Genomic DNA, 27,955 nt, shown 5'->3' on the forward strand with positions numbered 1-27,955 from the left:
CTACTATGAAATGTCTAGAATGCCCCTAGATCAGATTTGGCTCAAAACGGCGAAAATGCGACTTTGTACCAAGCATGCATTAACGAATATGCATGCACGCATAATAAGTGATTTTGAGCGCGCGGGAATGGTCCGCGACTCTCGAAAATGGCCAATGCAAAATTCGACCCCCTGACGGCCAAAAAGGAGAAAATGAACTTGAAATGGAAATTTTGAAAACCAACATTAACAAATGATTGGAAATTACCGTTTGGCCCTTGGCCACACTTCATGCATATGAAATAGGTCCTAGTGGATGTGCCGTAACACACGTTACGCCACCCGATTTGAAAATGAACCCTTAAAGGCTCGAATTCTACTATTTAGCCCCAAAAATGCAATATGTGAAACAAGAATAGAAAAGTGGAAACAAAATGGTGTTTGGACCTTGGCCACACCTCATACATGGTAAATGAATGGCAAATACTAAATTTCATACACAATGCACGCTCCGGTGCAAAAATGACATGTTAATACCCTAATTTTTATACTTTTCTCATTAAGGGCAGAATTCTACATTTTTCGATATACATAGATTTTAAATGAAGTTTGGCCCTTGGCCACATATCATATACACGAAATGAACATCAAAAAGTGTGCTAAGGCACACGTTATAAGTCTCAAGGCAAAAATAATATTTTTAAACTAACTATGAATTATAACTTTAAAAGTAAAAATCAAACATGCTAACATTTGCATGTAAACTAGAATGCATTTAAAGAAACTTCAAATCTCCAAACCACCAAAGGCTAGTGCAAATCTCCGAAACTTGAATCCTGTACCTGATCAAAACCCCAAGTAACTTTGGGGTGAGTAAACAAGTTTACTCGTAGAGAATGAGCATGCATTGACTCGATTTCTTTAGAGATTTTTAGACTGACATGAAATAGTTCAAAAGGATCATGCTACCTAACGTCTGCGTCAAGATGAGACTCGGGGATCATCCTTTGCTACCATAGAACAACGTCAACAAGAATCATGATATACATACATTTATGAAACAAATCAAGGTTGGGATAATCCAAGGAACACGACAAGAAGATACTAGAATACAAAGATCAAATTGTCAAGGCAATTTACATGAGTGGAACATTCCAATTTAATAAGGCAAGAAGTGTACATGGATATGAGTTAACAAGAATTACATTATCCATGCAGTTAACATGATTGGAGTATTCTAATTAACACGATAAGAGTAATACACGAAATCAAGAACAAGGCATAATATCTATGAAATGAAACAAAGATGGAACATTCCATGAAACACGAAAAGAGTTATACATGAAATCAAGAATAAGGCATAATATATATGCAAGTAAACAAGATTGGAGCATTTTGCATACACGACAAGCTTAAATCTTCAAGGAATAGCAACTTGAAATTTAAAGAATGAAATCAACCAATGTGGAAAACTCGGATATTGCCCGGATTAAAACCATACTCTTGAGATCACTTTAGGGCTACTAACCCATGGGTACCTTTCCCCTAGTGCGCACTATAGTTGTAGAGGGACATTCCCCGATACTAGAACTAAATCCTAGCCATGTCAATTCTTGATTGATATCCCAAGTCCCAAAATCAACAAGTTATGCAAATCAAAATAGTATCAAGATACAAGTAAATGCATTAGCCACGTTTCATGCACAACCAAGATTTTGGAACACACAAGTCATGCCATAAGTTCTCAACTACAATGACATGTGAAATGTCAAGAATTCAAAGTATGTATCTATATAGATCAAAACCAAGATGTATAGCACAAGTATAAGATACATGATTCAATTACTTATTAAACAACACATAAGTAATTTAAATCATTCCAAGACAATCATACTAGTTCATTAACTACCTTAATGAGATTAAGATACAAGGGATACAAGTCCATGTAATACAAGTCAAAGTCACGAGTTTAACAAGGATTCAAGATCAAGGTACGATTAACTCGATGGAAGCATGAATGGAAATTTAATCAACTTAAGGGATTAAATTGTCAAAGTTACAAGGCAAGTCCAATTGTTCTACGAACAAGTTATGTCAAGGATCATATTAAGGACAAGTTCAATATCAAGTTAGAAACTTAATCATGCTTTTAGAACCATTGAATGGATTTTAATTAATTCCTTTAATTAAAATCTCTAGATTTTGAAACTCATCCAATTAACCTCAAATTAATGTATGTTATTAAACATGTCAATACTTGATTTAAGAACACGATACAAGTACATTTCATGCAACGTACGGCCATGAGTATTAAACTCTAATACTAGAGAAATAATAAATGAAAGGTTTCAAAACCTAATCAAATATTCTAGATTAAATATATGTGAAACCATATGGCATGCATATGAATAAAATGAAGCCGAAAATCCAATAGAGTGAATAGTACACTCGGAATAAATTAATTAATCAAATTAATTAAATATTACTAGATTTCAAAACACTTCCGATTTCTCTCAAATTCACCTATGTTGGAGAGCATGCTAGGGCATAATATAATATGCTAACACGTATTGATTTCAAGCTAGTTAAGGCCACATGAATTAATATTTCATTCAAGTTAAATATTAAATAAAATCTTCGTTACTTGTCCAAATGATCTAGATTTAATATATGTCAATGATCATGTCACGGGGTCATTTAATATCATGCTACATGTTTAAACAAAGTTATGAACAACCGGAAAAATTAAATCTTACACAAAGAAATAATTAATTAAAAATTCTAGATTTGATATCCAAGCATGTAAACAAGTAGTATAAGCATCCATAGCATGTACTATGACAAGAAAATAAATTATAACACCCCTTACCTCAATTTGAGATGAAAATCTCAAAAACCCACCGAAATAAAAATGCACCGAATCTGACGATACCGAAGGATTTTGTTGAGGACAACGCGATGAACAAGAATCCCCAAGAAGCCCCATGAAAATCAAAACTTGACTTCAAACCCGAACTCAAAATTTGGCCAAAAACGGGTTCTAATAAGGGTGAAAGGTAGAGCATGTCGAGGGGAACGTTAAACGTTAAGGCCAAAGACTTTTTGCCAAGGAAAAGTGGACCAAAAGAGGAGAGAGAAGGTAGCAGCCATGGCTGCCACGGAATCTGGCCAAGAGAGGTGAAAAAGATGGTTAAATCCAATTTTTTTGACTTAAGACCCCATATTTATAAATAATAAAAAAAAAAAACCCTAAAAGCGCCCCGAAGAGATCCCGCCGGGTCCGAAAAAGTAGATTTTGAGCAGACGCGCTCAAACGGCAAAACTCTATGAATGAAAAAGATTCAAAATGAGAAAATATGAACAACGGAAGAAACAGCGTCAAAAACCGAGTCCCGAGCAGAGAGATATGCCCTGAACAAGTTCGGTGGCAACCGGGGTCAGAAACTTTGAAACTGGAGAAAAACGACCAGAACGGAATTCTAAGAGTGCACAAATCAATGAAATGTGAAAATGAATCCCATACGAGGATCCAAGCTCCAAACGAGGTATTTTTGCAATAACTTTCGTTAATTGCACAATGACCCCTCCAAAAAGTAAAAACTGCACTAATGGCCCAAAATGAAAATATCTTCCAAAAATATTTTCTTAAAAACCCCTAAAATAAAATAACTTTAAAAGATATTTATGAAAAACACCCCAAGAAAAGAAAAAGATTCCAAAGAACTGTGCATCCATGCCCCCATGGACATCGGGAGCAACCAGAGTACTTTCTTGCAAAAGTAAAGATACGTATTTCGTGGAAACTACTTAGGATGAAGGCACATGAAGTCAAAAACTAACTCCGAGCATGAAAAGTGAGGTTGTGCCAAAAACTGACAAATGGGGATAAGACAGAATAGGGAAAAGGACGAAATAGTGAATAGTGTCTAAAAAGTGAAAATGCGGAAATGACTCGGTCCTTAAAGGAAGTTGTCAATCCGAATGAAAGAGTCTCATAAACCATTTTCGAGCACTCAAGACAACACTATGAGATGAGAAACTGAACTTAGAAAAGAAAATTAAACGGAAAAAATTTATCCGTAAAATTTCAGAAAAAGGAAAGGGAGGAAAATGACCGGGTCATTACATTCTTCTCCAACTCCGGCAGCCTTGGGTTGGTTGTTCTGCCTTCCCCCTCTCTCTCTCTCTCAGTTTAGTCTATCTCTCTCTGTCACCTCTCTGCTTTCTCTCGTTTTTTCTCTATCTATATAGCTATATGTCTATAGTATACATACTAACCATCTAATATTACCCTAGTGATAATAAATATACAATATAAATAAGTACATATAATAATAGGTATTAAGTAAATATAATCTAAATACAAACCATATAATAATATGTAATATACATGGGCTTTACATTCTACTCTAGCCCATCAAAGCTCACTAATACTAACCAATAAGAAATCCTTCCCTATGGTCCCAAAAATAATACTAAGTACGGTCCATTGCAAATTAATTAAATACCTAATAAAATATTAAAACACAACACACAAATTTCATATAACAATTAATTATACAATAATTAATTAAACACACATAATCATTAATTTAAAATAATTAATTTAAATAAACACTAATTAATAAATCTTTTAAAATGACAGGGTATTACACAGAGGAAGTTCGTTATATCAATGAGTTTGGAGTACTGTCACTGGTGGATGGAGACCGTTATACCCCGGAAAACAATTGTCATAGAGACCGTAAACACCATGCATGGCGTAAATTATCTTAAGGACATAATATTAAATACTAGCCTCGATCTAGATTCTTTATTTATTATTAGTACATTATTGCTTTGTAATTATAGACTATATGTACATTTGTGATTGGAGTAGGTAAGTATTGTCCAATTAAATATTGAGTTGCATATTTATTAATTATTTTTTAGTATATGATAAATTATCGCATACCGTATTAGTATATGATTTGTTATATTTTAAAGGGCGAATTTTAAATAACCCTCCTCGACTTTCGCCCGTTTGCAAAAACCCCCCCTTATAAATATCTTAAGCAATTAACCCCCCTCAATTATCATGAGGGGGTCATTTTAACTAACTTCCGTTAAAGTAATTGTGTGAGGAAAATTTTCGGACAAAATTACCCTGAACATGAAACATCCGTTTAAGTGATTGTGTGAGAAAATTTTCAGACAAAATTACCCTTAAAATCAAAATAATACATTATTATTAAAGTACCCACCACTTTTTTTTTTTTTTTTGGTTGGTTAATTGTATAAAACACTAAAACGAGGCCTCTGATTTTGAAACGAGGCCTTTGATTTTTTCTTTCGAAATGTTCTTACATTTGGAATATGTATAGTAATATAATAGTTATTTATCAAATGTCAACTTAAATTGATTTTGGTGAAAAAAAATAAATAAAAAAAAATAACTTGTTTATTGAATCCTACATATTTCAGTAACCAAACAATGGTTGAATGTAACCTACTTACAAAACATTCAGATACATCCTCAAAAAAAAATTTCTTCAATACATCCATAAATGACAAGCAACCATTTGTCCCATAAAAAATTTACTTCCATCGTTAATAACTATAACTGACAATAAGACATATGTCCAAGCATCCATAAGCATAAATGAATCCAACTTGTTTACCAAAACAGTTGAATACATTCATAACTAAAAAAAAAACACCTCAAATTTATATATAACTGGCAAACATGTGTCCAAAAAAACATAACAAAAAAATGTCTATTATCAAACTGATAATTGTTGGTCACATGCAAAAGGTCAAAAAAAAAAAAAAAACCCAAATGAAGTTTTTCAACTATCTTTCTTTCATTTTGGAAGATTATTGTCATTTGGGTCTTTAATTAAAGTTTTTAACTATTCGTTTGAGTGCGCTAAAAAAAAAAAAAAGTAAATAGTGGGTACTTTAGTAATAATGTATTGTTTTGATTTGAATGGTAATTTCGTCTAAAAAAAAGTCTCACACAATCACTCAAATGAATATTTGATATTAAGGGTAATTTTGTCAAAAAAAATTTCTCATACAATCACTCAAACAAATGTTAGTTAAATTAACCCCCCTCATAATAGTTGAGGGAGCTTGATTGCTAAAAATATTCATATGATTTTTTTTTTTTTTTTGGTAAACACAAGGAGGGTTTTTTTGCTATTCGACCTATTTTAAATGTTATATGAAGTACATATTTTCCGATATGAAGCACCAAATCGATGACATCACTTTAGAATGAAAAATAACTTAATTAATGTTGCCTTTAAAAGCACCTAATGAATCCCTTAAATTTAAAATTAGAATAAATTTAACTAAGTTTATTACAAATTCAAATCCAAACTATCAATTTGTTGCTAATGGAGAGATCATTAAATATTCGTATCAATCTTTTGATCTCGTCCAACCTATTAAACATGTGGCTACTTTTGCTTTCTACCTAACATTAAAATAAGGAAAAATTAGAGAAGAGTATCTAGGACATTAAACGCTGTCACTGAAGCTAAATCATTTTTTAAAATTTGGTTACTATTTATCTTTGCTTGAGTTTAAGGTCATTTTAAAACAAATATTTTTCACTTTTAATTACTAATTTATTTATTTATTTATTATTATTATTTTTTTTAACAATGAGCATCTAAATTCATTTATTTCAGACGTACAACTTATATGTATTGCTCACCTTTATAAAATTTAGATTTCTGTTAGACAAACTTGAACTAAATTTATTCAAATTTCAATTTTAACACTTTTTCAATGCTCCTAAACACAATTTTTACAAATTTTAATTTTATTTTTCTTGAAAAAGGAGAAATTAGTGGATACCAGCTCCCTACTCTAACAAGTGTATAGTAAATAATTCCCATGCATTACATACCGTTACGTATATATATGCAATATGTATATCATATAGTCAACCGTCCAAACAACACCAAAAAAGCGAACATAGTATAGTAAGTAATTCCCAGCCATCAGTTTTGGGACTGACTCCCGAATCTTCCGCTCATTCCTTGTCCTAAAATGTAAATCCCTCTCTTCCCTTTCCTTTCCTCCTTCCTCCCAACCCTGAAAAACCCCCCTCCCTTTCTCTCTCTCCAGTTCCAAATTTCAACGTCGTAAACAAAGTGCGTACAATGCAATTTCATTTGCATTGCGTTCTTGGAATAATGTACTATCTTTGAATCTTTTTATATGTTATTTGTTGATTTATTTCTTTTTCTGTTTTCTGTTACAGAAAGATTGATTTGGAATATTGGATTGGTTGGAAGGTATGTTCAGTTAATTTTTTTGATATAAAATCATACAATAAAGTACAGAGAGAGAAATAGAGAGATAGAGATTGGAATATATATTTATATAATATATATATCACCATAATCACCAGCTTCTGCAATGGAAAATCTGTTGGGTCTGCTTAGGGTTCGAATCCAAAGAGGTGTCAACCTCGCTGTCCGAGATGTCACTAGCAGTGATCCTTACGTGGTCGTCAAGATGGGAAAACAGGTTTCTATTTTTTTTTTTATAATCTAGTTTCCTTCTATATATATATATATATAACCCATGTTACAATTTTGGGTTTTTATTGATTTTGAATGTTACATGATGTTTGGTTGAGTGGTTGCCGAATGCATAAAGATTTGTATAATTTCTGAGACCTCATTTGAGTTTTAAGCTCTGATTGATTAAGAAGAAAATAATGCTAAAAAGTGGAATAATTAAAAGTGAAGTGAATGAAAGGAAAACTAATTTCTTGTATTTATTTGATTAGGATGAATATAAGAAATTTGTTGGATAATACCATTTTACGATTTGAAGAACTTGAAAGCATATCCCCCAAAAAATTAAAAATCCACTTTGCTTTTTGTAGGGAAGTATGGTAGGAAAATTAAGCAGTTATGAAAATCTTTATTTTTCCAATTTTTTTCCTTACCATTATATTCGCTATTTTATATATATATATATATATATATTTTTTTTTTGTCATACCAAGGTTGTGCTTGGGGTAGACCTCTCGTGCACCGTGTGTATTATTTCATCTATATATCCCTTTCAATTTTGAGATTCGATGATGAGAATCAATGAAGTTTTAGTCTGGAACTTCTGCACATCATATCTCTATCATTCCGGATCCATTTTGTACCTTTCATAAATAAAACTTAGAAAAAGTATGAGAAAGTATGGTTATTGTCATCATTAGCCAGAGTGATGAAGAAAAATAGAAATAGATGAGAATTCTAACGAACAAATTAAACAAGAAATTATATGAATTTATACAACAAGAATACCTATTTATAAAAGAAAAAAGCATGGGGAATGGAAAGATAGCCTGTCATACTTGATTTGCCTCTTAAAATCTACTGAGTCTGGATACATAATCTAGACCAAAAGCGTCACACAACCATTGCTCCCGTGAGTCCAACTTCGAACCTTGGCAGACTCAAATACATAATCTACAACCTCTGATCGAATTACCGTGTTGATCAATGTTGGCTGCATACTTGTTAAAGGTGCATCTAGGCTCCAAAAAAGCCCAGGCTCATCAAGGCTTAGGCAGAGCCCCTTAACCCTCCATAGTTTTCAGTCAGACTCACGTAAAGCCCACAGTTCATGCCTTTTAGCAGGCTCCAAGTTAAACAAAAAAACAAAATAAAAAAGGCGCCTCTTATTTTAGTCATCCATTCATATAGTTTTCCATTAACAAAAAGACCATTAATTTGCGCACTCTACATCACATTGATGGATCATATTGTTTAATCTTATCTTACACTAGCAGGAATTCATGAGCTAATGTTTAACTGCTTACAATAATTGCGTCTTATGATAATATGATATATTATTACAATCAACATGATTGTTGATTTTTGCTATTGCAGATTTTTAATGGTATTTGATTTAGTTGATGCATGTACATATAAAAAGGGATTTATGCTCATTGATTTACCCGATCCTCTTAGTTGATATGTCAAAATTTGGAGTTTTGAAGAACTTTTGATTCAGTGTGTTGCATATCCTGATTTGAACCATTGAACATTAATTTAATTAAATTCATACACAAACTAAAAAGATATATTTGTATTGAAATAACTATACATTAAATTGATGTGTTGAAAAAGTCACTTAATTTGATATCTACTAGTTTGTGTTGCATGTTTTATTATTGTATTTTTTCTATACTCATTTAATGTTCATTTTTATCACACATGCACCTTATCTCGATCAAGCTGGTGCCTTATGTTGTCCCTCGTGCTTAGGCTCCAGGAGATGTTGGCACCTTAAGTCTTTAATTACTATGTCAGATTGAACTGTCATATATACTGTATTATTAATAATTTTCTTTCCCACTCGTCTAACAGGATAAGATTAAATATCTAGTATGGATATGGTGCAATGAATGCCTGTTTATGAGTAATTTAATTTACACTCCATAAATAACTTTTCATAGATTTCGTCTTTAAACAATCTAGTTGTTGGACAAAGTCACCTTCTCTTGTTTATCCCGCATGAGATCTAGAACTGTCTCATCAACATCACAGTTTAAATTATAGTTTATTCTAATATTTTATTAACTATGAGTTCATGGATCAAACACTTATATTTAGTTGGTTTAGTAATTAGTTTGCATGACTCATATGAAAAAGGTATACATTCTAATGGTTGGATTGCAAAAAAAAATGAATTTCACATTAGGCTATTGAGCAGTTGGAGATAACTATTTTTACCCTCTATTTTTTTCCGCTGACATGAAGTTCTTATAAGAGAAAATCCTAAAAGGTCGAAAGAGTTCTAAACAGGGAACAAAACAAAGCAATACAGAGACTGCTGGACAAGAGAATGCTTAACAGAGCATAAGCTCAAAATTTCAAAGGAGCAAAGCACAAAAGGCTCCAAAAGGACTCTAAAGCTAGGAACTCAGGTTGATACTTAAAGAAGGGACTTAATGGAACCAAGCACGCCAAGAGAAAACAATAAACATGTTGATGAATATCAAAGATGAGACCACCGATACTGAGAAGAGGATGAGTCAGTTTATGCTGTGCCCACTCGTAGGCTATAATGTGGGCACTGGAGGGATTCTTGAACTTAACTGATGCCAATCTGAGCCTAATAGTGTTTCTGATGAGAGAGATAATATATGATGATCCAGCACTTTGATTTCTAAATGCGCTGTTATTCCTTTCCTGCCAAAGGTAGTAGTCTGAACTTGGTAGCAACAGCTTTTTGATGTAGACCTGAGGGCTGTTCTGTCCGGACAGTTAGGAATAATATCCCTCGTTTGGCATAGCAGAAGCAAAACACAAACGGACTTGGAGACCTGAACACCAAACAACAAATAATAATACAAGAAATACAAAGAAACACAATATTTACTGTCATTCGGCCCAACCTGGCTTACGTCCACGGAGAGAAGAGAATTCACTGTCATTATAAAGAAGAGATGTTACTACTGTAGAGAATACACACTATCTGATAATAAATTACACCGATAGAGACTTTGAACACTGGACCCATGATATGTTGTCGGATACCCGAGCCTTTCACGATCTACCACTCTATACAAGACCTCTGCTCGCCATCGGTGTTCTGCCCACTCACTCATCATCTCTATCGCCACACACTTGTTGATTTCTATGAGACTACCTCTCTCTACTCTTAGTGCCTCTTTGCACTCACTCCCTTCTGTCTTCCTTTTTTCTCTCTCTTCCATTCTTTTCCCTCTTCTTTTCTTTATCTTCTTCTCTCAGTGCATTCATGCATATATTGGCAAATTCCACCGCCTTTAGCCTACATCATATTTAATGTGTCAATACAATTCACATGTCACAACACTACCTTTTTCTTCTTCATTCACTTCACTGCACACATTAGTTTTTCTTGCTGCAACACATTCATTTCACTGACACACGTACATCATTCATTGAATACACTTACTTGCACCACACATATACATCACTTGCGCATTTCGTGCCTCATACTCCCTCATTTCACACTTGTTGGTGGACCTATCCTTACACTGACCCCCAGTGCTGAACCACTCAAAAAAACCATTCCAATATCCAGGGTCTATATGGAATTTATGACCTGAACATAATTCCAAACTGATGCAGAATAAGAGCATTGAAAGAATAGTTAATCAATAGATTCTGGGGCTCTAAAACAAAGGAATAATTTGTTTGGGAAGTGGAGAAAGGCCATGGACTGTTTGTTTGGGAATTTAGGGATATTTTGGCTGTCCCAAATGAGTTTACACCATTTGACAAAGGGACCAAGGTAATGTAAATATTGCATTGTGTGGGAAAAGGGAGAACTTGCCAGTTGGGGAGGGAGTCCACGGAATTTTAGCAGCCCCTGGAGATGGGGATGGCAGTGAAGATAGGTTGATATTGAATTCAGAGAGCACTTAGATTAGAGTGGAGGGAAAAGACCACTGATCAATAGAAACAAATTGGCAATTTGGGTCAATTGTGCATATCTGTCCACATTAGTTCTTTGGATTGCTTCCTCTGGAATGGTCCCTATGAGTGGTCCTATTGGTAGCCAATAGTCAAACCACAGAAAGGAGTTTCTGACATCTCCAACAGAATGCTTTATTTGGTTCCTGGACATAGATCTAAGCTTCAACAGGTTTCTCCAGTTCCAAGAGTTGTATGAGTAAGGTTTGATGTCCCAGAAGCTTTTCCTTCTAATGAGGTAAGCCTTCACCCAGTTGACCCATAGGCTTTGATGCCTTTCAGAGATAATATGCCTGATGAGCCTTAGGTTGGAAGCTTTACACCACAGGTCTAAGCAGAAATTCTAAACCGCCTTGAGCTAAGGGTCTACAAACAAATTTCCAAGCAACTTTGGAACCATAGGCTATTAAATCAGTGCCTGAGCAAAGGAATTTCCTCAAGTAGAGTCAATTTGGTCTATTACTGCTCTAGGAAGAACAAACATTTGAGACCAGTAAGTTTGAATGATGTACAGAGCTGATCTGAGTAATTGGATGTGACGGCCCAAGTTTTATAAACCCGGTGCGTCGGTGATGACCGAAAGGTGACCTGATGACGGATCCAAAATGCGGAAGCAAAATGTGTAAACTGACCTCTAGAGATGTATGTCATCCCTAAGGCACCAAAATGACTCCCCATGAAGCCATGGAACTTATATGAGCCAAGCAATGAAGCAAGAATGTCAAACCCGATAAGAAATGAACAAAGGGTAAAATGGTCATTTCAAACTGAAATGGATGCCACCGTGCACACCATTGGAAAGATAACGAAAAATTAACAAAGATGGACTCAAGAATCACTTGATTCGGAGTCCTGAAGGCAAAGGTATCAAGTCTTGAAGTTAAAGGAAGAAAAACCATATCCCGGTTCGAGCCAAAAACCGACACCCCTCCACTAAAATTTGAATATCTTGAGCTACAAAAGGAATCTGAAACTCTAATTGGTACCATTGGAAAGCGGTCAGTTTAGACTCAAGAACAGACCAATTCGAAGTTAAAACGAGGAATATATGACAAATTGAAGTCGGAGGTGCAGTGCTGAAAAAAGGATGGACGAGCGCTCGTACAAGAGCTACGAGCGCTCGTACGGCGCACGCCCAGGGGCAAAAACCTACTGCCCCAAATGCGAGCGCTCTTCCCCATACACGAGCGCTCGTCCTGCAGACAAGCTTAGCAACTTTTGGGACTTAAACTGTGATTTTGAGGACTTTCTGGGCCTTTTTTTGGAAAAAAATTGTGAAGTAACCCCCCTTAAAATCATGTTTTATGGTCAAGCATGTCAAGACCAACTTTTATTTTTTAAGTGAAATACCAAAAATGCCCTTGAGGTCTGATTTAGCAAAAATATGAAAATGAATGCTACTCTAAGTGTTCATTTCATCAAAAATGGTGTTGTGTGCCAAAGTGAACATGCACGCATATGTAAAATGAATAAATACACGTGTTCCAATAGCCCATGGCCACATAACATGTCATATACAAAATACGACCTATCAAATCTCGAATTCTCATAATTTCATAAGACAAACTATGGGATTAAACTAGCATACATGTGATATAATGTACATGGCACTTGGCCTCATGTTATGCATACAAAATAGACATCTTCAAGTGTTCTTAGATATACATTACACATCAAGGAAGCCATCTTAGCTTCTACAATACCATACATCCATGGTATACAAAATTTAACATCCAAAAGGAAGGCATGCTAAACAAGTGCATGTCAATATACAAAAATGCTTCAAATATCTCAAAAGCTTCTAAGGATGATGAGCATCCAAGAACATGGTCTCTTTACCTGAAAAACAACCCAAACCACTAAGGTGAGTAATCAAATTACTCATAGGAAGAAGCATATGCGTATACCCTACAGTTTCAATATCATTGCAAGATCAATATAGACGAATACAAGGGAGCATTCCACTTAACTTCTATGTTCAAGGTATTCTAAGGGATCATCTTAAGCTAACTTGAATGATTCTTTAGCAATACATATCAATATCAATGTACTTAACAACATCAATTCGCCAATAACAAGAATTTCAAGCTACAATTAAGCATTGGTTGTCAACTTGAAATTTAATGCAAAATCAATTAGTGGAATACTTGGACATCACGTCTCGGACTAAACCAAGAACAAAATGGTTATTCCGGGCATTAACCCGCTGGGAAGACCACCCTAATGCGCACTATCTCAATTGGGGAGAACTCATACCTCCCGCACTAAAGCCAAACTTTAGCCATGTCACTTAAACAATGTCCCAAGATAATCCAAAATATATCAAGTTCAAAACTCATATATATAGATAATAAAGCATATCAACCACCTTACAAGCACAAGTACTTTGAAACCGCACAAACCATGTCTTAGGGTTCCAAGTCTAGAATGGCATGCTAAATGACAAGTACTCTTCATGATATTATGCACAATACAATACCACTAACTTATCAATTCAAGTCATGCCTCAACAATAAGCCCTATATACTAATTATCAACATTTTAGCAATAAGCTTCTATATTAATCACAATTTGTAATTCACAAGAACATAGAATTATAGTCACAACAAATATAGCAATTCAAGTCAATAGAATTTGCATATACATTTATAATTCTACAAGAGTTTTATATCACAACACATGTGAAATTACTAGAATTTAGCATATCACTAAATTATATAATCCTTCTACAAATGGTTTACACATATCATACATGCTTAAATCAATAAACCCTAAGTCAAGATGTGAGGGTTTCCTATAATATGCAAGACTATCATAATAAAAGCATGTATACTATATATATTAAACCCCAAGGATTATAAAACACTTAGAATATAAACATACTACCACCCCTACCTCAATAGAGAATCGAATCTCTATAATCCAAGCAACCAAGCTCAAAATGTAAAACAAGTTTAGGGTTATTGAAGAGGAGAGTGAGAGGAATCTTTTCTCTCCCGAGGTTTTTACTCTAAGGTGAATGGAAGTGAGCCAAATTGAAGGGATAAGCTATGAACTAAGCTTTCCTCCAATGGTGGATTGGCTAGGGTTCATGAGAGACAATGAAATGAAAAAGGTAAAGTGTAAAATGATGAGTGGAAGGGCTAGAAATCCTCCACTCACTATGTGCTCTTGCACTACCTCTCTCACACACACAATGCAAGACTAAATCTTGATCCTACACTTGTCACTAATCTGATGCTCCACCCTAGGCTTAATCTTAAACCTACACTTGTCACAAATCAATGGCTACATGTGCACTAATCTAAGGCCAACAAGTGGGTGAATCTCCACCCTCCAAATGTCAAGAAGTCATGGTGCAAAGTCTCTTCACCCAAATGCCAACAAATGGCTCCATGAGAGTGTGACACTTGTCACCCTTTCCAAAAATTGCAAAATGGTCCTTTTTCAAAATATCTCCCAAAATAAATTGCAAAAAGGTCCCTAAAACGAAAAATAATTATTTTACATAATTATACTAAAACCCCAAAAATTATGAATAAATACACTAAAGTATGCATTCATGCCCTTTATGAATAAAGTAAGCAACTAGCATGCTTTTCAACAAAAGTAAAAATACCAATGTCATGGAAATCAAATATCATGAATGTATGCAAAACCGGAATCAAATCCGAAAACTAGAAGTGAGGTTACGCAAGGAAAAATGATAAACGGGAAAAAGACGAAAAAAGGAAAAGACAAAATAGGAAAAAGACAAAAAAAGAAAATCGCGGAAAATGGAAAATGAGGAAAAAGACCGGGTCATTACAACCTACCCTCCTTAAAAGGATTTCGTCCCCGAAATCGAGTTGTACCTGAAAGAGAGAACAAATGGGGATACCGAGAGCTAACCTCCTGTTCGAGCTCCCAGGTAGCCTCCTCAATGCCGTGATGTCTCCACAAGACCTTAACCAATGAAATGGTCTTGGTCCGCAAAACCTGTTCCCGTGCATCAAGAATCTGGACTGGACCCTCCTCGTTGGTCGCGTCCTCATCAACAACAACATCAGTCCACTGTAAAACATGCGATGGATCCGGCTCGTACTTCCTCAACATAGATACATGGAAAACGTCGTGAACCCTATCCAGGTCTGACGGCAACGCCAAACGATAAGCAACTTCACCGACGCACTCCAAAATCTGAAATGGTCCAATGAACCTAGGAGACAACTTGCCTGTCTGCCGAAATCTCAGAAGTCCCTTCCATGGAGAAATCTTGAGAAAGACGTGGTCCCCTACCTCAAAAGACAAGGATCTCCTCCTCTTATCAGCATAACTCTTCTGCCTACTCTGAGCTGTGGCCAACTGCTGCCGAATCAACTTAATCTTCTCTGTAGTCTCAAAGACAATGTCAGGACCTAAGGCGACTATATCACCTACCTCGGTCCAACAAACTGGAGATCTGCAAGGTCTGCCATACAACGCCTCAAAAGGTGCCATGCCAATACTGGTCTGGTAACTGTTGTTGTAGGCAAACTCGACCAAGGGTAAGTAGTCCTCCCAACTACCCCCAAAATCCAAAATGCAAGCCCGTAGCATATCCTCCAATATCTGAATGGTACGCTCCGACTGACCATCAGTCTAAGGATGGAATGCTGTGATGAAATGAAGCCCCGTGTCAAGAGCCTCCTGAAAACTCTGCCAAAAGTGAGATGTGAACTTGGGATCCCTATCCAAAACAATGGATACTGGAACCCCGTGAAGCCTGACAATTTGCCCCACATACAGTCCACTAAGTCTCTCTGCGTCATCTGTCACTGCCATAGGCAAAAAGTGAGCCGTCTCAGTCAATCTATCAACAATGACCCAAACGGCATCATTCCCTGCCTTGGATCTCGGAAGTCCCGTCACGAAATCCATAATGATGTGCTCCCACTTCCACTCTGCCACTAGTAGTGGTTGCAACAAACCTGCCGGTCTCTGATGCTCTGCCTTCACTTGTTGACAAGTAAGGCATTTAGCCACGAACTGGGAAACATCCCGTTTCATGCCTTTCCACCAAAACTGTCTCTGCAAATTGTGATACATCTTCGTACCACCAGGATGAACTGCAAGTCGAGAATGGTGAAAATCCCGAAGAACAACATCACGACAAGACAAAGAAACAACCATCTTCCCTCTGTACCTGAGACCACCGTCCGAATGCAAGGTCCAACCCTCTACATTCTCGCCGCCTGAAATTCGATCGTGGATGGACTTCATCTCCCCATCCTCTTGTTGTGCCTCAATAACTCTGCTAACAAGAGCCGGTTGAGCCACAAGGCTAAACAAAATAGCCGGTGAAACATCCTCATACAACTGCAAACCAAGGTCTGCAAGCTCTTCTAGCATCTTCCATCTGTGAATGGAAATGCTAGCAAGAGTACCCCGTGACTTCCTACTCAATGCATCAGCCACCACATTGGCCTTCCCTGGATGATACTACAACACAAGGTTGTAGTCCTCCATGAACTCAACCCATCTGCGCTGTCTCAAATTCAAATCCTTCTGAGAGAAGAGATACTTGAGACTCTTGTGATCGGAGAAAACTTCGAACTTCTCCCCATACAAATAATGTCTCCACCCTTTCAGGGCAAATATAACTGCTGCCAACTCCAAGTCATATGTCGGATAGTTTAACTCGTGAGTCTTCAACTGTCGAGACCCATAAGCAACTACCCGTTCTATCTGCATCAAAACACAACCTAAACCTTCTCGCGAAGCATCACAATAGACCACGTAACCCAAACCACGTTCAGGTATGATCAAAACTGGAGCCGATGTCAATCTGACCTTCAACTCCTGAAAAGCAAAATCACAAGCCTCATTCCATATGAACTTGACTCCCTTACGAGTAAGTCGAGTCATAGGTGCCGCTAAACGAGAGAAATCCCGAACAAACCTCCTGTAATAACTGGCTAGGCCAAAAAAGCTCTGAATCTCAAACACTGTATTCGGACGCTCCCAATCCATCACAGACTCAATCTTCGACGGATCCACTGCAACACCACCCCCTGACACAACGTGTCCAAGGAATTTCACCTCTGGTAGCCAAAATTCGCATTTCTCGAACTTAGTATACAATTGGTTATCCCTAAAGATATGCAAAACTGCTCTCAAGTGATACTCATGCTCCTCCCTCGAAGCTGAGTACACGAGAATGTCATCAATGAACACCACCACAAACTTATCAAGATAGTCACTGAATACACAGTTCATCAAATCCATGAAAGCTGCTGGAGCATTGGTCAAACCAAATGGCATCACCAGAAACTCATAATGGCCATACCGTGTATGAAAAGCGGTCTTGGATATATCCTCATCCTTAACCCTCAACTGATAGTAACCTGATCTCAAATCAATCTTCGAAAAGCTTGTCGCTCCCTTCAACTGATCAAACAAGTCATCAATCCTAGGCAAAGGATATCTGTTCTTGATCGTAGCATGATTCAACTTGCGATAATCAATGCAAAGTCTCAAAGACCCATCCTTCTTCTTCACAAAAAGAACCGGTGCTCCCCGTGGTGAAGCACTAGGACGAATAAAGCCCTTAGCTTTCAAATCATCCAACTGACTTTTCAGCTCATCAAGAGTGACATCAATGGCAAAAACAACTTCCCTTAAAGGAGGTAACTCTGTCAGTTCCTCTGGAAAGACATCAACAAAATCCTCAACAACTGCCGGAAAAACACGGCCCAAACTGCTATCCTCGTCAACTAGCAAACTAGCCAAGTAGGATCTGTGGCGACTCCAGTCACCAATACTGAAAACCATCGCTGGGTGGGAACCACTTCGATCTCCCACAAAATGGAAGCAATCTCCCTTGGGAGTGCAAACGGACACCCTCCCGCGGAAGCAATCAATCGTAGCCCGAAAGAATGACAACCAATCCATCCCGAGAATGACGTCAAAGCCCGTCATGTCGAGAACAACGAAATCGAACTTTAAGGTCCGCCCAGCTATCTCAATAGCACACCCCCGACAAACATGATCCAAAGACACTGGACCCCCAACTGGTGTGTCAACATAAAGAAGACTGTCTCGAAGTGTGACCTCCAAACCCAATGAACGTGCAAATGATGTAGAAATGAAATAATGTGATGCACCCGTGTCAACAAGAACTCGTGCCCAAGAACTGAAAACCGGAAAGATGCATCGAACTGAAGAGGTGCCTGCGGAAGCATCCGCCTGTGGAAGAGCATAGGCTCGTCCCTGAGCCCTGCTGCGAACTGCCCTGATAGCCTGACTGATGTGTAGAAGCAATAGGTGTAGAACCCCTGGCTGGATAAGTGCCAATTGGCGCCACTGGCTATGGTGCCTGAGGAACTCTGAAAACAGACTGAACCACTGCAGACTGTGCCTGTACCATCTGTGAATCTGTGCCACCACGTGACTTATTCAATAACCTTGGACAATCTTTCTTAAGATGACCTGGCCGCTTGCAATAGAAGCAAGCTCCCCTGCCCTGTTTTTGTAGAAACTGAAGTCTGACTAGCCTTTGCCCGAAGCTGTGGGCAGTGGGGCATGATGTGCCCCAGCTGCTGACGATGGTAACAAACCACTCCCTGGGCTGATCCCGAAGATACAGGAACTGTAGGTGCAGAACGATTCTGCTATGATGCCCCCTGTGAGTGAGTATTGTTCCCTGCCCTGGCCTTCTTCCACTGACTCCCGGTAGATGATGGGTTATCTCCACGACGCTGCTTGTGTGAACCCTTGATCCGTAACTGATCCCGTTCCTCTGCTTCAGCTAGCATAGCCTCTGGGCCACTTCTCTGTAAGTCCTCAAGTCAAGAATTGAGACCCGTAGCCTAATGTCAAGATGTAGCCCATCCTGAAACTTCATTGCCCTGGCCTTGTCTGTTGCTACCATATCTTCGGTAAAACGAGAGAGAGAAGTAAATCGTGTCTCATACTCAATGACACTCATAGTGCCCTGATAAAGACCTGCGAACTGTGTCCTCATCTCCCGCCTCATAGCCCTAGGAAAGAAGCGCTCGAAGAACAAATCTCTGAACTCGTTCCAAGTCATCAACTTTACGTTGTGGACATTGGTCATAGACCTCCACCAAATATCTGCATCCCCCATGAACAAAAAAGCAGTCAAGGAAATCCTCAACCTGTCTGTGGGTACCGCCATGTTGTCTAACTTGCGAACCACAAAGTCCAACCAAACTTCCGAGACTAGCAGATCTGAACTCCCCGCAAATGGATCAATCTTGACCCTCTGTAGTCGCATAAAGTACTCCAATGCCTCATTGATTATTGGTGCCGGTGCCGGTGCCGGAATTTGTACCCCTGCCACCTACCTGCGTATCAACTCCTGTAAGGATTCAGGGATTCCCTGATTGATTCCCTGAGCAACCCACTCCTCATAAGTCAGTGCCCGTGGCAGATTAGCATCCACGCCACGAACTGGAATCCTGGGCCTTCCCGGACCCCATGTAAACTCGGTGTCAGCCACTTGCTCCTCAATGCCCTGACGTGAAGACTCTCCACGCGTGACAACCATGATGCTAGACGTGCAAAAGAAAGATAGCCAACAATAACACAAGTTATTATGACCAAGTGCAACTCACCCTATGAATTGACATGCTAAAGCAATTAAAGAAAGCTCTTAAAACAATTACGCACTTAAGCAATTAAGCATACATGTCAAACAAGGATACTCTTAACCACATAGGCATATAAGCATAAAGACATGTCATACTACCAAGCGTGTTATCAAGAAACACCTAAACATGTTATAATGCCAAAACATGTAATTAAAAGCATGTGAATGCATCAAAGTATATCAACAAAAGCATGATATGCACCCAAAACCCGTAGTCCTAAGGTATTCCAACCTAGGAGCTCTGATACCACTTATGACGACCCAAGTTTTATAAACCCGGTGCATCGGTGATGACCGAAAGGTGACCCAATGACGGATCCAAAATGCAAAAGCAAAATGTGTAAACTGACCTCTAGAGATGTATGTCATCCCTAAGGCACCAAAATGACTCTCCATGAACCCATGGAACTCATATGAGCCAAGCAATGAAGTAAGAATGTCAAACCCGATAAGAAATGAACCAAGGGTAAAATGGTCATTTCAAACTTAAATGGATGCCACCATGCATACCATTGGAAAGACAACGAAAATTAACAAAGATGGACTCAAGAATCACTTGATTCGGAGTCCTGACGGCAAAGGTATCAAGTCTTGAAGTCGAAGGAAGAAAAATCCTATCCCAGTTCGAGCCAAAAACTGACACCCCTCCACTAAAATTTGAATATCTTGAGCTACAAAAAAAATCTGAAACTCTAATTGGTACCATTGGAAAGCTTATTTCGATGCGGTCAGTTTAGACTCAAGAACGGACCAATTCGGAATTAAAACGAGGAAGATATGACAATTTGAAGTCGGAGGTGCAGTGCTGAAAAAGGGATAGACGAGAGCTCGTACAAGAGCTACGAGCGCCGTACGGCGCACGCCCAGGGGCAAAAACCTACTGCCCCAAATGCGAGCGCTCGTCCCCATGCACGAGCGCTCGTCCTGCAAACAAACTTAGCAGCTTTTGGGACTTAAAATGTGATTTTGAGGACTTTCTGGGCCTTTTTTTGGAAAAAAATTGTGAAGTAACCCCCCTTAAAATCATGTTTTCTGGTCAACCATGTCAAGACCAACATTTATTTTTCAAGTGAAATACCAAAAATGCCCTTGAGGTCTGATTTAACAAAAATGTGAAAATGAATGCTACTTTAAGTGTTTATTTCATCAAAAATGGTGTTGTGTGCCAAAGTGAACATGCACGCATATGTAAAATGAATAAATACACGTGTTCCAATAGCCCATGGCCACATAACATGTCATATACAAAATACGACCTATCAAACCTCGAATTCTCATAATTTCATAAGACAAACTATGGGATTAAACTAGCATACATGTGATATAATGTACATGGCACTTGGCCTCATGTTATGCATACAAAATAGACATCTTCAAGTGTTCTTAGATATACATTACACATCAAGGAAGCCATCTTAGCTTCTACAATACCATACATCCATGGTATACAAAATTTAACATCCAAAAGGAAGGCATGCTAAACAAGTGCATGTCAATATACAAAAATGCTTCAAATATCTCAAAAGCTTCTAAGGATGATGAGCATCCAAGAACATGGTCTCTTTACCTGAAAAACAACCCAAACCACTAGGGTGAGTAATCAAGTTACTCGTAGGAAGAAGCATATGCGTATACCCTACAGTTTCAATATCATTGCAAGATCAATATAGACGAATACAAGGGAGCATTCCACCTAACTTCTATGTTCAAGGTATTCTAAGGGATCATCTTAAGTTAACTTGAATGATTCTTTAGCAATACATATCAATATCAATGTACTTAACAACATCAATTCGCCAATAACAAGAATTTCAAGCTACAATTAAGCATTGGTTGTCAACTTGAAATTTAATGCAAAATCAATTAGTGGAATACTTGGACATCACGTCTCGGACTAAACCAAGAACAAAATGGTTATTCCGGGCATTAACCCGCTGGGAAGACCACCCTAGTGCGCACTATATCAATTGGGGAGAACTCATACCTCCCGCACTAAAGCCAACTTTAGCCATGTCACTTAAACAATGTCCCAAGATAATCCAAAATATATCAAGTTCAAAACTCATATATATAGATAATAAAGCATATCAACCACCTTACAAGCACAAGTACTTTGAAACCGCACAAACCATGTCTTAGGGTTCCAAGTCTAGAATGGCATGCTAAATGACAAGTACTCTTCATGATATTATGCACAATACAATACCACTAACTTATCAATTCAAGTCATGCCTCAACAATAAGCCCTATATACTAATTATCAACATTTTAGCAATAAGCTTCTATATTAATCACAATTTGTAATTCACAAGAATATAGAATTATTATCACAACAAATATAGCAATTCAAGTCAATAGAATTTGCATATACATTTATAATTCTACAAGAGTTCTATATCACAACACATGTGAAATTACTAGAATTTAGCATATCACTAAATTATATAATCCTTCTACAAATGGTTTACACATATCATACATGCTTAAATCAATAAACCCTAAGTCAAGATGTGAGTGTTTCCTATAATATGCAAGACTATCATAATAAAAGCATGTATACTATATATATTAAACCCCAAGGATTATAAAACACTTAGAATATAAACATACTACCACCCCTACCTCAATAGAGAATCGAATCTCTATAATCCAAGCAACCAAGCTCAAAATGTAAAACAAGTTTAGGGTTATTGAAGAGGAGAGTGAGAGGAATCTTTTCTCTCCCGAGGTTTTTACTCTAAGGTGAATGGAAGTGAGCCAAATTGAAGGGATAAGCTATGAACTAAGCTTTCCACCAATGGTGGATTGGCTAGGGTTCATGAGAGACAATGAAATGAAAAAGGTAAAGTGTAAAATGATGAGTGGAAGGGCTAGAAATCCTCCACTCACTATGTGCTCTTGCACTACCTCTCTCACACACACAATGCAAGACTAAATCTTGATCCTACACTTGTCACTAATCTGATGCTCCACCCTAGGCTTAATCTTAAGCCTACACTTGTCACAAATCAATGGCTACATGTGCACTAATCTAAGGCCAACAAGTGGGTGAATCTCCACCCTCCAAATGTCAAGAAGTCATGGTGCCAAGTCTCTTCACCCAAATGCCAACAAATGGCTCCATGAGAGTGTGACACTTGTCACCCTTTCCAAAAATTGCAAAATGGTCCTTTTTCAAAATATCTCCCAAAATAAATTGCAAAAAGGTCCCTAAAACGAAAAATAATTATTTTACATAATTATACTAAAACCCCAAAAATTATGAATAATTACACTAAAGTATGCATTCATGCCCTTTATGAATAAAGTAAGCAAATAGCATGCTTTTCAACAAAAGTAAAAATACCAATGTCATGGAAATCAAATATCATGATTGTATGCAAAACCGGAATCAAATCCGAAAACTAGAAGTGAGGTTACGCAAGGAAAAACGATAAACGGGAAAAAGATGAAAAAAGGAATAGACAAAATAGGAAAAAGACGAAAAAAGAAAATCGCTGAAAATGGAAAAGTAGGAAAAAGACCGGGTCATTACATTGGACTCCACCTGCATAGGAAAGGAATTTGGAAGTCTAATTCCGGATTCTGGCCACTATCTTCTCTCCAAGAGATTTACAGTCATGAGAGGTTAGTTTAGAAGACACCAAGGGAAGGCCAAGGTTTTTAACTGGTAGGGTGCTGTATCATTGACTGAGGAGCTGAAAATTTGGCTTTTAGAATGGTTAGGGGTGAGACCAGGGATGGAGAATAAGATGTCAAGGCCTGATTTCATGGTATGGGCTGAGGATGAGTCACCTCTGCAGCATAAGAATTCATCAGCAAAAATAAGGTTTTTTTAGGTTGAGTTTCTTGCATTTGGGATGAAAGGTGAAGTCATTGTTGCTCAAGGAAACTGAGTTAAGGTTTGAGGAGAGCGTTTCCATGTCAATGGCAAACAAAAAGGGTGAGAGAGGGTCGCCTTGTCACCTTTATTACCATGGAAATAACCTTCAAGCTCTCGATTGATTGATATGGAAAATGAGGGGGTGGTAAGACGAGATAATCCAGTGAACAAAAGAAGGGGGGAATGGGGAAAGGAGGAAGGAATGTGAGAAGGTAAAGAACAAAAATGACTAAATCCCAGTGAATGAGTTGTATGCTTTGTGAAGGTCAAGCTTGATGGTACATCTTCGGGAGATAGAATGCTTATGGTAGTCCTTCAAAATCTTATGGGCAAGGAGAATATTATCAAAGATTCTACATATCATAAATATCGATGTATTAGGAACAAGCTGTACATATTGCTTTCTGATTAAGCTTAACTTCACACTTGTTAATATCTAAACAGTTCTGCAAGTCAAGAACTATTGAAATTTTCTGGACTCTTGTCAACTAGAATCTAGATTCTAGTTGACATGTCGCTGGTTATGACAACTTTTCTTGTACTAATAAATTGTCAAACATTTTGGTGGAAATAGCTTTTCAATTGTCAAGTTCCAAGTTCTCCACCAAGTTTTGCAAGTGTCAACCAGGCATTATGCATCATTAGGCTCTTTTTATTAGGTCACAGTCTTGTCTAATGATAAATTAAGATCATACCCTTATTAATATTTTTTCCACTTTACCCAGGAAAAAAAAATGATGGCAATTGTGGCATAAAAAACTTAAATTGTTTTTTTTTGCAATTTTCTAGTTGCATAATTTTGTAGGAAAATTTTGATCGATCTGCAGACATGTTATTGATGAAATGTTTTCTTAGCATTTCAGAAGTAATTATTTTGCTTTTAAGATGAAAAATTCCTAATTTCTTTACTCAAAGGTAGATCAAATGCTTATAGATGCCTAACAATTAGCCTTCAAACTTTGGGGTTAGAAAATCATGTCTTTTGAAATTTAATTTTTTTACATGTCCATTGTCTATTCATCTTCTAGTCGTCTAAGTTGGTAAACTATGTGCTGTTTAACCCCCATATCTTTGTAGGAAACCGTAAGCGTTCTCTTATAAGAGAGAACCTAATAGCTCATGTGGTTGCCTTCAAGAGAGAAAACCAAAGGACTTGAAAACTAATGGTCTGTTTGGTTTAGTTTCTTGGAACAGTTTTTTGTTGTCAAAGAACTGAAAATCAGAAAGTACAAAGATTTGACTGGTTGGCAATTTTCTGAAAACTCATTTAAAAAAAGTTATGTTTTCAAATAACAATATTTTGTAGTTTTTGAAAACAGTTTTCTGTTTTATGAATTCTTGAGAGCTGTTTTCAGAAAACTGAACCGAATAGACCCCAATTGTTTCCCGTAAATGCACCTTTTTTTTTAATTTTTTGGGTTGTAAAATGTTGCGCTTGTAACATAGTAGTTCAAACTAATTTTTAATTTTATATTTTTCCTTATAAAGTCTTGTATCTAGTTGATATTTTCTCCATTTTCAGTTCTTATATGAATGTGAATATTTGATGCAGAAACTGAAGACTCGAGTTATCAAGAAGGATGTCAATCCTGTGTGGGAAGAAGATTTAACTCTTTCAATTTCAGATCCCAATCTTCCAATCAAGCTGGTAACTTTTTTTGGTTACATTTCAACATCTGACATACATCTGTTAGGTAGCAAACTAGTTATCTTTTTTGTTAAGTTAGAAGATTTTTAATGATGCTAAGCTTTCTTCTAATTCAATGCTTTTCATGCTAAAAGATATGCTTGAATAATCCTGCAAGCTATTTTAGATGGCTCAAACAGAGTGTTCACTAAACAATGAGGAACTTAGGATGAGCACTTCATTTTTTGAGTTCCCTTAAGCTCCTACAAACCTGGGGATCATGAAGTTTCATATGGTTATTGAAGTCTGACCTATCAGTATCTTAGTACATATAACTTGCATCTGTCCTCTGTTTATCTTAGCCTGTGGCCTAGCGGTTCAAGGCTCCTACTTCCCAAAAGGAGGTCAGGGTTCGAACTTCAGTGGAGGCAGTGTGTGTGAGTCCCAACTAGGAAAAAAATATATATATCTTAGCCGCCGGAAAGACCTGTTAAATAATTAAGGTCTATATAAGACTTGACCAAAGATCTCACGACACGAGGTCCCTTTTTTTTTTTTTTTTCTTGGTAATGAAATTAAAAAACCTTCCAAATACACATGTGCCATTCATTGAAGCTGCCAAGGCAATGTCTGGAAAGTGGAAACTCTGAACAGTGTAATTTGCCACTGAAATGTGTTTGATTTGGATTAATGATCCAGATAGTGTTTTGATACTGAGCTGTATCATTTACTACAAACTTGCAGTGCCAAACTTATTAAGGTACTAAAGGGCCCAAAATTTTATGTAACCCTAAAAAATTGGTCTCCCTATGAATTGTAAAATTTGTTTTCATTCTACTAATCCTTGGTCTTCCCCTAAATTGACTTGTTCCTAGTTTGTTGTTTCCAAATTGGCTAACTTTTAGCTAATAACTGCTGTGACCGGTGAAACTTATGGTTTTTTTGTGCTAAATTCAGTGGAGGCCACTTCTCTGTTGATTTATCTCAAAATCTTCTATTTCTTGTTTCTTTAATTTTAATGTTCTGTTTAATACACAGTGTGTGAGATTCTTCTGTAAACGGCCTACAACTAATAGGTTTAACAGCTCGCAATTTGAAGGCAACTAATAGGTTTAACAGCTTGCAATTTGACGGATATTAGTAACCTGATTCTGATTAGGGTACTTAAAATATTCTCTGAAGTTATACTTTGTACATATCAAATACATGAAAAATAACTAAATTTGAAAACAACAAGGTAAACCCATGGAATTTCTTAGATAGTGATGCTCATGCAACATGCTCTTTCGTATGAACACTCGTATGAGTATGTGCCTTAGACCACTTGTCACGGAATTTCTTCAGTATCGCTAATTGCAGAAATTCAGACTTTGTTGTATCCTAGAGTTGTTTTGTCAAAGAACCAGATAGCAAACTCTTTGGACAAATAAATCCTTAAAGAGATTATACACAGCTAAAAGTCAGAAATCTGCATCACTTCTGATTCTTCTTCAAGTCATTATATCCTCTTTTACGGATGCTCATGCAACATGCTCTTTCCTTTGAACATTCACTAGTACTATTATATCGTTTCATTAATCTCCGAAATAACCATTAAAATCATGATTGACGTGTTTCGGTTGTAATTTCAGACTGTGTACGACCATGACCTATTCAGCCCAGACGACAAAATGGGAGATGCAGAGTTTGACATCAAAACATTTATAGAGGCCTTGAAGATGAAGTTGCAAGACCTCCCAACCGGGACTGTGGTCACAAGATTGCATCCAAGCAGGAAGAACTGCCTGGCCGAAGAGAGCTGCATTACTTGGAACGACGGCAAGATTGTCCAGAATATGTGCCTCAGGTTGAGAAATGTTGAATGTGGTGAAGTGGAACTCCAACTGCATTGGATCGACCTTCCCGGCTGCAAGGCTTTATAGAGATTTCACTACAACAAAGTAGGCTTTTCGCAACAAACATGATCGTCTACTGATCTTTTATCTGATTGCCTCTTTTTGTAGATGTTGAGTGAGTTTTATGGTGGGGTTTGTTTATGAACAATATACACATTGACCTTGTATTCTTGTTTGCGCATTTGTACAAGGTTTGTAGCTTAGCATTTATACAAGTTTGAACTTCTTCAAAACAAGTAATTGCTTGTAATTTATCCAATTAATCAAGCAAGTCTTGAGTGCCTAAAATGTCTTCTTTTCTTTTTTTTATCTTTCTTGCTAATCAATTTGTGAGATGAAACATCCCAACTAAACCAGAAAGGAGCAATATATAGCTGCTAATTGTTGCCATTAGCAATAGCTGTTTATATAGAACCAAAAACGTGAAAACCAGATTTTGCTTACTAAGGCCTTTTTCGAACTGCGTCG

At 37.1% G+C, this 27,955-nt stretch overlaps 1 protein-coding gene across 2 annotated transcripts; it reads left to right on the forward strand.

Annotated features, from left to right (window-relative positions):
* The first annotated feature begins 6,956 nt into the window (after nt 1-6,956).
* On the forward strand, nt 6,957-27,765 carry LOC132283566 (protein C2-DOMAIN ABA-RELATED 4-like). 2 transcript variants are annotated; one of them, XM_059785539.1, is made up of 5 exons: nt 6,957-7,124; nt 7,235-7,268; nt 7,385-7,503; nt 25,518-25,613; nt 27,224-27,765. In XM_059785539.1, exons 3-5 carry the CDS (start codon nt 7,393-7,395, stop codon nt 27,512-27,514), a joined length of 498 nt encoding a protein of 165 aa, XP_059641522.1. In that variant the 5' UTR covers nt 6,957-7,124; nt 7,235-7,268; nt 7,385-7,392; the 3' UTR covers nt 27,515-27,765. The 2 variants fall into 2 exon arrangements, with proteins under 2 accessions (XP_059641522.1, XP_059641521.1); XM_059785538.1 differs by having other exon boundaries at nt 7,235-7,503.
* Nucleotides 27,766-27,955: the final 190 nt, after the last annotated feature.

This window comes from Cornus florida, unplaced genomic scaffold, assembly GCF_030987335.1.
Source record: "Cornus florida cultivar Cherokee Brave unplaced genomic scaffold, ASM3098733v1 CherokeeBrave_3.0.0_Hap2_Chr11, whole genome shotgun sequence".
Lineage (NCBI taxonomy): Eukaryota > Viridiplantae > Streptophyta > Magnoliopsida > Cornales > Cornaceae > Cornus > Cornus florida.

Bases quoted from the DNA above. Each gene is read 5' to 3' on its own strand.
- LOC132283566 (XM_059785538.1), top strand. From the start codon at position 7,393: ATGGAAAATCTGTTGGGTCTGCTTAGGGTTCGAATCCAAAGAGGTGTC. The intron at 7,504-25,517 runs GTTTCTATTTTT...TATTTGATGCAG, and splicing joins TCGTCAAGATGGGAAAACAG to AAACTGAAGACTCGAGTTAT. The intron at 25,614-27,223 runs GTAACTTTTTTT...TTGTAATTTCAG, and splicing joins CCAATCTTCCAATCAAGCTG to ACTGTGTACGACCATGACCT.